At 30.2% G+C, this 10,912-nt stretch overlaps 1 protein-coding gene across 1 annotated transcript in view; it reads right to left on the bottom strand.

The window, feature by feature from the left end:
* The window catches only part of LOC142334037 (uncharacterized), a 13,211-nt gene extending 3,172 nt beyond the window's left edge, over positions 1–10,039 (bottom strand). Inside the window, exons 1-2 of the mRNA XM_075381703.1 lie at positions 9,814–10,039; positions 1,496–1,642 (exon numbers count right to left, since the gene is read on the bottom strand). Of these exons, the coding sequence (XP_075237818.1) occupies positions 1,496–1,639 (144 nt within the window). The 5' untranslated portion in view covers positions 1,640–1,642; positions 9,814–10,039. The remainder of the gene's footprint in view (positions 1–1,495; positions 1,643–9,813) is intronic.
* Positions 10,040–10,912: the final 873 nt, after the last annotated feature.

The raw sequence follows: 10,912 nt of genomic DNA, 5'->3' as shown, positions 1-10,912 counted from the left end.
TCTAGATAATATTTATTTATTTTTTATGTTCACCAAATAGGCCTGAAGCTTGTGTGCAGAACAAGGACACAGAATTTTGCAAAGTAAAAAAGATACAATGCCTGACCGGGATTTGATATTGATCATGATATACAAATTTTTTCTGTTTTGTATAGTTCCTGAACAAAGATTTTTGGGAGGTAAATTTAATTACACAAACAAACCTGTGAGTATAAATGGACGATACTGTTGATACGCTAAATGATTGCTCTCAGCTTGATGCAATTTATATTGGTTTTTTTTGTGCTCTTCATGGAGTTAATATTAAATAATTTATTAGAAAAGTTGCTGCATGTGGATTTTTTTTTTAGTGTTACCCATAAACATTAGAATATGTCCAGTACCATATGATAAACCTTTTTTAAATTAAACACATTTGGTACTGGATAGATCAATATTTAGTTTTCTTTTTCTGTTTAACCTCCGGAACCACAGTAAGGTGGATTCAGAGGATGAATGAGGATATGTATGAATGTAGATGAAGTTTAGCTTTGTAGTCTCAGGTCGACCGTCCCTGAGATGTGCGGTTAATTGAAACCAAACTACCAAAGAATACCAGTATTGACAATCTAGTTTTCAAATGCTAATAAAAGTAACTGTCTCTACTAGGATTTGAAGCTTAGAACTCATGACTTCAAAATCAGTTAATTTTCAGTCAATTATCCATCAATTACTCAGATGGATAATTTATGTTTCACTGTATGCAAAATCTAACGACAGCACCACTTCATTTTCAACATTTAAATTTTCTTATTTAACTAAATTGGTCTCTTCAATTATTAAAGCATCTTTTTTAATATCACCATTAATAACATCAATATTTTTTTTTTTTTTTGTTAAAATTACAGCTTCATTATATCACTACTATTTACTACCAACATTGTAGAATAAACAAGCATTGCTCTTTGTCAGTTTACAATTCATACTTGTTATTCACAAAATCCATTACAACAATTAGTAATAAAATCAGCTGATTAGATGTTGTTTTTTAAAACTGATAAGCGATCCTGCAAAATGAAAACATGTAACACATGAAGACTTCAGTAGATAATCCATTTATAATTTTTCAGTTTAGTAAAGTGATTTTGGGGCACTCTGTATAAATCACATAAAGAAAAAATCAAAACATGGTAAAAAATGCAATGAAGTCAAATTAAAGAATCGACATTAAATGCATACATAAACTTTCATTCATATAATACTCCAATGTATACACACTGAGAGGGCTAGAATAAACTTCATACATCATTATAATTATAAAATAGATCTCTTGCGATTGAAGATCTCTTCAATCGCAATAGATCTTCATTATACAACCATTACCAAGTGGCTCCACTTTCACTTGCAAAGATTTACTATCCTAAAACATAAAATCAACATTTTAATGTTAAGTTTAATGATGTGATGACAATTCCTATATAACATAAACAAAAAATATAAATCAAATTATACTTACACAATCAGATGTAATATCATCTTCAATCGGGAGATGTGGTAAAACCAAACATGTATCCGCTGCACTATCATCTTCAGTTTGTAGTTTGATACTTTTAGAGGACAGAGCTTCAAATGTGTAGATATTCTTTAAAGGTACATCCATTATCTTCAAAAATAAAAACATTCAAGATAAAATTTAAGTATTTATAATAAAAACAATAAAATCGCTGCTAACTGTAAAACATTTCATTCATTGAAATCTTTAAATCAATTTTATTTATATTTAGATTTTTTCAATATTTATGAAATACAATTTTGAAACAGCCTGAGAAAATTTTAAACCCGACTAAATAATCTGGCTTTTTTATTTCTTATTCCATTAAATACAAAATTTAAAAGTATTAAAATTTCAAAATGCCTTAAGCATTTTTTGCAAATAAAATTTTGCAAAATTAGAAATTCAAGGGTTTGCTAGGCCGCCACTACGCTTCAGCCAGGTCTTTGATTTTGTATTCACACATTAAAAAAGTAGTGTTACACAAATTTTCACAGAGCATCAAATACCTAACCTAAAATGTTTAACAGCTCTCCTACTAATAATAGATATGCTTAGAATTAGTTAAATACAATATCTAAATGATAAATGGTTTGGACAGCAATGATCTGTAGAAGGTAAAAATCCAAGCTGAGGATATCAATATTTTAGTTAATTAACAATCAGTTTTGTGAGTTATGGTGACCTGTTAAGATAATAATCCATTCTGTGTTGAGAGGTTAGGGTTTAAGGTTAAGGCTAGAGTTCTGTGGAGAGAGGTTACAGTTTTGTAGTTAAAACTATAAACTACCTTAACAGTTATTCACTCGGAGACTCAGTCAGCTGAAGATTACTGATGCCGCTCTTTGTAAGGTGATTATCCATCGTACACAAGACCAACAGTGTAGAACATGTAGTGTAGTCTCTCTCTGTAATAAGTATATTTCCATTATAACATAAATTATAACACAGAGTTAAGTATTACCAAACTTTGGTAATTTATCCCTAAATTCTCTCCACAAAAATCTAACCTTAACCCTAACCTCTCTCCACACAATGGATTAATATCTGAGAACATGTTTCAATAACTCACAAAACTGATAGTTAATTGACTATAGTACCGATAACGTACTCAATCACCGATAACAATCAATAGGGGTTGTAATGAGAATTACATCTCTTGCTCTACTAAAAGCCTTGGAAGAGAGAGGTAGAGTAATGAGATTGATTCAAAACAGCCAGATTTAGATAAAATGGAATACCAAGGTTCATCAGAAGATTCTGAAGAAGATTTGGATGATGATTTACCTGATCCGGTTCAACAAGACAAGCCAAAATATACAAAAATTGTAGATGATGTGATTCACCTTCAAAATTTTGGATATATGAAGTTTAATCAGGCATCAGGAAAAGCAATCATGTCAGACACACTTTGCATAGAAATAGTACAAAGAGGTAAATCTATTTTCAGAATAGAGCTGGGGCTTTTACACAAATCAGTGACTTTGTTATGATTTACAAAAAAAATTACAAAAAGGAGGTACGGTGAGTTGATCTTCATCGGTACATTCCTCTGTGAAGGGTGCAGCATTTTGTTTTTTGTATCTGCTTTTCCCATCAAAAGATGCAGTCAGTAACTGTTCTTCTCTGGAAACTGAAAATGGTTTATATAATTAAAATTATTGAACATGAGAATTCTCAAAGGTATTAAAATTCTTTCACAACGTGAAAATAAGACTGATAAAAAAAGGTTTAATAGTTGCACAGCTTCAAAATCACATTGTTAAAGAGAAAGAGAAATGTTAACAAGTATTTAAAAGGTGTAACCCTGCATAGAATATTTAGCCAAACAAAATTTGCCCATAAGAGACTGCAGAAAAAGAAACTATCACTGAAAGTGAAAAACAGGAGTGACAGAAACACTGGAAATTTTATAGAAGTTCTGAAGCTTGTTGAAGAGTTTGACCATGACCTTTTATACGTAGAGCAAGCTTGAAAAAACTGAAATCAGTTTTGACTTTCTTTTACATACAAATGTATGCAAATATGTATGCAGCTAATGAAAGTAGCTTGAAGCAGAGATGCATTTTTATGGGCAGGTTGGATGGCTTGGAGATGTTCAGTGAAATAATGGACTGGAGAATGCTACTCAACACAAGGGCTGATGTTAAGATTTCGACACCAGCGGGCCTGCTACACTTCATCGTGTAGTTTGGGGATAATGTATTTCCAAATCTGGAAGCCGGTCTTCAGATCTTACTGACTTACAACATCCAGTGCCAGTTACGAAAGGTTAAAGTTAAAACTTATCCTGCCTACCTGAGATCATCAGCGGGACAGTAAAGTTTTCAGCCTTGGCTTTGCTGAGTGTGAAGCGGGAGGTTACCGACAATAGCGTAAATTTGAGAAACTAATCAATAAATTTGCAGCAGTTGAGACTAGGAGCATGTTTATTTGAAGTTATGTAATTATATCTAAAGTATTACATCAAACTACTTCTTTCACTTTATTTTAATTTATCAGGTCATGACATCCAAAATAATGTTTTATGTTTTCATAGTGTTATATTTGACTAATATTTTATATAATATAAAATAATTTATATATTAAAACAATTATATAATAGCATTCATAATTCTGGTTTAATTTTTCATAGCAGGTGATTAATTGAAAAGTTACTGCATTTATTATTCAACAGCTATCAGTCCCATCGTATTTTTATTTGCAGACATGTACATCATTCTCGTGGGGAACCTTTTTAAAATTATTTTCAAACAGGTGGAATCCATCCTTTCCGCTACACCTACCTCAACATAAAAATCTTAAATGGCAATAGTTACATTTAATTGCATTAATTGACAACCCAAAAAAAATAATGAACTTTGGTGAAAAGGAAATTAAAATCTGCCTAACCCTTCGCTTGGAAACTCGGAAACAATTAGTTGTAGAATGTTGAAAATTTGGATTTACAACTGTTGTAACATCTAGTTGTTCACCTCTCCTTTTGATTGCAATCAACTAAATCAAACGTGTCCAAAAAGGCCAAAATCCTAAACATTTGGATTTTGACCTTTTTCTAAAAAAAGCCCTCATTGAGAGCTTTTCAACAATACATAATAAGTAGTACTTGTTTTCATCGGTTCCAGAGTTATAGCCAAATAAAGTTTTAATTAATAAAATATTTGGATCTTACAAGCAAAAGGCACATCGTTTCGAATCCGACTTCATGTTCATATATTTATTTTTTTCTAATTTAAATATAATTAATAAATGTGAAGAATACAGAACAATTAATTTAACTAGTCATGCATTAAAAATCTTAACTAGAATTCTATACAGAAGAATTGAGAGGAGAGTGGAAGAAGTGTTAGGAGAAGACCAATTTGGTTTCAGGAAAAGTATAGGGACAACGGAAGCAATTTTAGGCCTCAGATTAATAGTAGAAGGAAGATTAAAGAAAAACAAACCAACATACTTGGCGTTTATATACCTAGAAAACGCATTCGATAACGTAGACTGGAATAAAATGTTCAGCATTTTAAAAAAATTAGGGTTCAAATACAGAGATAGAAAAACAATTGCTAACATGTACAGGAACCAAACAGCAACAGTAATAATTGAAGAACAAAAGAAAGAAGCCGTAATAAGAAAGGGAGTCTTGACAAGGATGTTCCCTATCTTTGTTACTTTTTAATCTTTACATGGAACTAGCAGTTAATGATGTTAAAGAACAATTTACATTCGGAGTAACAGTACAAGGTGAAAAGATAAAGATGCTATGATTTGCTGATGATATAGTAATTCTAGCCGAGAGTAAAAAGGATTTAGAAGAAACAATGAACGGCATAGATGAAGTCCTACGCAAGAACTATCGCGTGAAAATAAACAAGAACAAAACGAAAGTAATGAAATGTAGTAGAAATAACAAAGATGTGTAATTCAGTAGAAATAACAAAGATGTCGCTTTATATGGAAGTGAAACTTGGACGATCGTAGTATCTGAGAAGAAAAGATTAGTAGCTTTTGAAATGCGGTGCTATAGGAGAATGTTAAAAATCAGATGGGTGGATAAAGTGACAAATGAAGAGGTATTGCGGCAAATAGATGAAGAAAGAAGCATTTGGAAAAATATAGCTAAAAGAAGAGACAGACTTATAGGCCACATACTAAGGTATCCTGGAATAGTCGCTTTAATATTGTTAGGACAGGTAGAAGGAAAAAATTGTGTAGGCAGGCCACGTTTGAAATATGTAAAACAAATTGTTAGGGATGTAGGATGTAGAGGGTATAGTGAAATGAAACGTCTAGCACTAGATAGGGAATCTTGGAGAGCTGCATCAAACCAGTCAAATGACTGAAGACAAAAAAAAAATATTAACCTCAAATTGTGGAAGTTTTACAAAAAATAATAACAATAAAATATAAAAATATCAGAAGTTATTAGTGAAATAAAATTTTGTATAGTTTCCGGTTTTAATTCAAAAATTTTTGTGGAGATTAATAATTAATTATTAATAAATCAATGCAAGGCTATATTATTAAATGAATTTTTTATATAATAAAGGAATAATTCAGTTTTCATTGCTTAGATTTCAAATTCTAAATCTAGAAAGATTGTAGTCGCAAACATGAATAAAACTAGAATTGAAAATAAAAATGGGTTTAATTCAAAAGAAATAATGAATAAGTTTTTGTTTTTATAAAAATATTTTATTTACGGGTCTCTAAATAAAGTAGACACTAATTTTTTTTTGCAGCCAAAGTGACAACACTGCAAAGTTACATAAACAGCTGATTTATATTAGGTATAAATATTTTTAGTATATTGTTGCAGTATATGAGATGTTAACAAACTTTTCGTGAAATGAGTTTTTCTTGTGCGTTACAAAAACGGGTGATACTAATTATGAGCAACCGTTGTGCAATTAAGTTTGTAAACTTATGTATTTAGTTTGTTAAAATATGTATTTAACATTAGTTATAAGAGGGTAGCTTACGTAAGTTATGTTCGGTTAGGTTATGTTGATACAAGGTTATGTTGCACCCAATCTGGGTGGTCTCGTGGTGTACTCGTCTTCCCATATCAACTGATTTGGAAGTGAGAGTTCCAGCGTTCAAATCCAAGTAAAGTCAGATTTGAATACTATATCGTAGATACCGGTGTTCTTTGGTGGTTGGGTTTCAATTAACCACACATCTCAGGAATGGTCGAACTGAGACTGTACAAGACTACTCTTCATTTACACTTATGCATATCATCCTTTGAAGTATTATCTGAACGGTAATTACCGGAGGCTAAACAGGAAAAAGAAAGGCATGGCATTTTCACACACGCTACAAATGATTCATCTCATCCTCTGAAGCAATACCTAACGGTTGATCTGGAGGTTAAACAAAAGAAATAAAAAGGGTTTTTTTTGTGGTCTTTATGTGGCCTATAAGTCTGACTCTTCTTTTAACTATATTTTTCCAAACGCTTCTTTCTTCATCTATTTGCCGCAACACCTCTTCATTTGTCACTTTATCCACCAGTCTGATTTTTAACATTCTCCTATAGCACCGCATTTCAGAAGCTTCTAATCTTTTCTTCTCAGTACTCCGATCGTCCAAGTTTCACTTCCATATAAAGCGACGCTCCAAACACATACTTTCAAAAATCTTTTCCTGACATTTAAATTAATTTTTTATGTAAACAAATTATATTTCTGACTGAAGGCTCGTTTCGCCTGTGCTATTCAGCATTTTATATCGCTCATCCCTCTAAATAATTAATTTTTAGTATCCAATAAAATCGTGGCACTTTTAATTTATTATACTGAAATTTATTCGTCTTCATTAGTTCTAAGCTTTCTATAAAGAAAAATTATTTACTTATTTTAGCGATAATTTTCAGTTTATTAAATTTTATTTATTTTGTGTGTGTGTGTGCGCGCGCGCGCGCATAATACCTTAGGCTGTTTGAACAAACATACATTTGTTATGGTTTTTTTTAATTCTTTCGCCCAAAGTATATTTTTGTTAAAACTTTGTAATTACAAGAATTACTGATAAAATGTTAGACGATTTTTTCTAAAATATTGATTAAATTTTTTTATGTCTTTTCGTAAGTGAAAAAGTATAGGACGATTTTTCATTAGAATTACAACAAAAACTTGTTAACGTTAAATTAAAAATATAAATAAAATTTAACCTCTGATCTAACGATTTTTCCTAACGAGAAGAAAAGAGACAACGTACATAGAGCTATTACAATTCGCAGCCAAAGGCACATAAAGATGATGATTCCATTCCGACCCTGGAATGTTTTTTTTCATCACAGTAGATAACGTGTCCGTTACTATTTGGTTGAATGGGAACTGTACATCAGTACAACCACTTTTAATGAGTCTCATTACGATTCGAACCTGATATCCTTGAATTAAATACTCTAAACTCTGCCACTGTACACGCGAAAATTTATCAGAATAAAGAATATTTTTTTTAAAATTTCAAACTTCAAATATCGAATTAATGCACGTTCAATTAATTATAATAAAGTATTTAATTAGATGGTTCGCAATTAACCGGACTTCTAATGTTCATTTATCCGAATGCTGCGTTGCTTTCAATTCCCCCCCCCAAAAAAAAAAAAAAATTTTTAATAACCAAAATTACGTTTAAATGTCTGGATGGAAGTAATTATTTTGGAAACAAATATATATTTAACATACGATTATTCGGATCTTCATGATTTGTTTATTTTTAAGGCAATGTCCTGAACATTTTAATATTATTATTTATTTTTGTTGCTTTCTTTACAAGCAAAAGATTGTTTTTTATTTTTTGTATTATTCCTGAGCATATATTCATTTATGAATAATTAACAACATAACTGAGATTGGTATATAAACGTTAAGCTGCTTGGGAGTCAAACCCAGGAGCTTTCAGTAGATCAGTATATTTTTGACAACGCTACCGATGGGAATGTTTTCCTTTCTTGCTTAGCATTCATATATATATATATACACACACACACACACACAAAACATGTTTCACTCTCTTTTAATTATTGTATTTCATAAGATTAGGTTTTTTTAACAGAACAAATAATTTAAATTATTTTTTTATTGTGGTTGGTATATAATAAGTAGAATACAGCGGAATTGAGTAATACGTCACTCAAAGACGCATAAAAACAATGGCATAATTACCTTTAAAAATATGTGAAGTTATTATGTTTATAAAATATATATATTTAGAAAGCGTTAATGAAAATCATTTAGCTATATAACATTTGTACATATTAATTGAAGATGCAGAATATTCAAGTTTTTTTTTATAATTAATCATTAAAAGTCCGTTAACTGATTAACATCGGTTCTGTAAAGTAAGATATTTAATTTTATTTTGAATGAATAGGTTATTACCTATTAAATAGTTTTGTAATTTCTTAAAAAAGTTATCGGGAAGTAAAATGAGGCTCTTGTAAACTCGTATTGTGCAGCAAAAAAAAATCTAGTTCTGTTAATTTTACAGAGGTGAATAATTATTTAGGAATGTTACTACTCTTTTCAGTACAAATAACACACATTCTTTCATTTAAACGAATGAATAGAAAACATAAAAAAAATAAAATTATCTGTAACAATATTTTTATGCTTATTTATGATTGCGAAAAATGAACATTGTTTCTCTACAAATTATTTTGTAATTTAAATACACCACTTTTCTTTAAAAATTATTCATGTAATTTGTGATAAAATTGCTATAATTAAAGATTGTTAATTTTTTATCCATTCGATGGCATAAGTATGTTTGCCTGTTAAACAGAAGGCCCCGTGTTTGATTCCGAGTAGGGTCCCTCCTAATAACGAATCAACCTTCAATGTAGTTACTGATGATTTTAATTTACTGATCCGACTTAAAAATTAATATATCTAAAATGAGATATGATAAATTTCATGTTGAAAACCTCTTTCTAACACGTGAAATACACTTGGCTTACATCAGTAAATTTATATACAATAAAGTTTACTTCCCTAGTTAATGGCCAAATAACCTATATAGCCAAGCATATAACGCATTTCATTTTTATTTGTTTATTTTTGCGATTCTGGTTCGCAACTATTTAGAACTATTTGGATACATTGTCAACAGATAAAGACAGTAAATAATTATTAATTTATTTTGTAAAAATAAATGAGTGTAAACTGAGTTCTAACATTTTTAATCTAATAAATAATTTGAATACAACAAATGGGAATTATTGTTTCAAAGATGTTATAATATTCCGTAATAATATTAATTAAAAAAATAAAACTCACTTTGTCAATAATAACAGACGTCTCATACAAAAGATATAAACTGGATGACGTTAACAACTGGATTAGGTTGCGTTAAAAAAGAATGAATATTAACTCGAGGCACTAACTGAATGCGTACGCGTAATCAATCTATCTACCGACAATTTCCCGCTAGTCCAGTACTAGAGTTGCTGGCTTGATTAGTTATTTCTCTGTTTGCACGCATTATGTTTGCCTGTAGCCTGTCTTCCCCCCACTACGGCGCGACCGCCATCAACAGACATCTTCTAACTAGTACTTTTAAACATTTAAGTAATGAAAAAATTATTCCATCTAATTTTTTTTTTAACTCACCATCTCTGTTTACACTGTCTGTCTTCTCCCCACCACGGCGCGACCGCCAACAACAGACATCTTTTAACGAGTACTTTTAAAAATTAAAGTAATGAAAAAATTATTCCATCTAATTTTTATTTTTTTTTTTAACAACTCACCATCTAGCACATAGGTTGTCTAATATTAAATTAGTTTTACTATATTGTTATTATTTATCAGACTTGACGAACTTATAATTACATAAAATATTAAAATATCTTTTATAAATGTGCACTAAAACAGCCAGCGTTATAATGACATTTTTACTTAATTAATTATATCTAACAAACTGTTATGTATGTAATCAAACTCATTTCGTACATGTCAATACAGACCTGCAAGCGCATCAATAATTTTTGTTTAGTGTCACTATTATTTTTTTTTTTCTAATCAGGAATTAAAAAAACAGGGCATCTTTTATGACATAATTACAAAAATCATGAATGGTACGTAAGGAGGTAATGATTAATATTATTTCTAAAGTTCAAAGTTAACATATCTAACCGACTTCCATATTTTACAGTTCAGCAACATTCAATATTCAAATCAAATGGATGTGTGTGTACGCGCGTGCATACACGTACACGAATCTACTTATAAATGAACTTTAGTATACACGTAAAGCCTAATTTAATTTTATTTAGATCTTTTAAAATATAATTCTTTGTTTTTAAATAATACTTGGCTATCAATGAATGAAACACTTTAATCCAAAGATTCTATTAAGTGACATGAAATTAGATTT

This window comes from Lycorma delicatula, chromosome 13, assembly GCF_047948215.1.
Source record: "Lycorma delicatula isolate Av1 chromosome 13, ASM4794821v1, whole genome shotgun sequence".
In the NCBI taxonomy this organism is placed as follows: domain Eukaryota; kingdom Metazoa; phylum Arthropoda; class Insecta; order Hemiptera; family Fulgoridae; genus Lycorma; species Lycorma delicatula.
The sequence above is the reverse complement of the archived record's forward strand: the minus strand, read 5'-3'. Positions and strand labels throughout refer to the sequence as shown.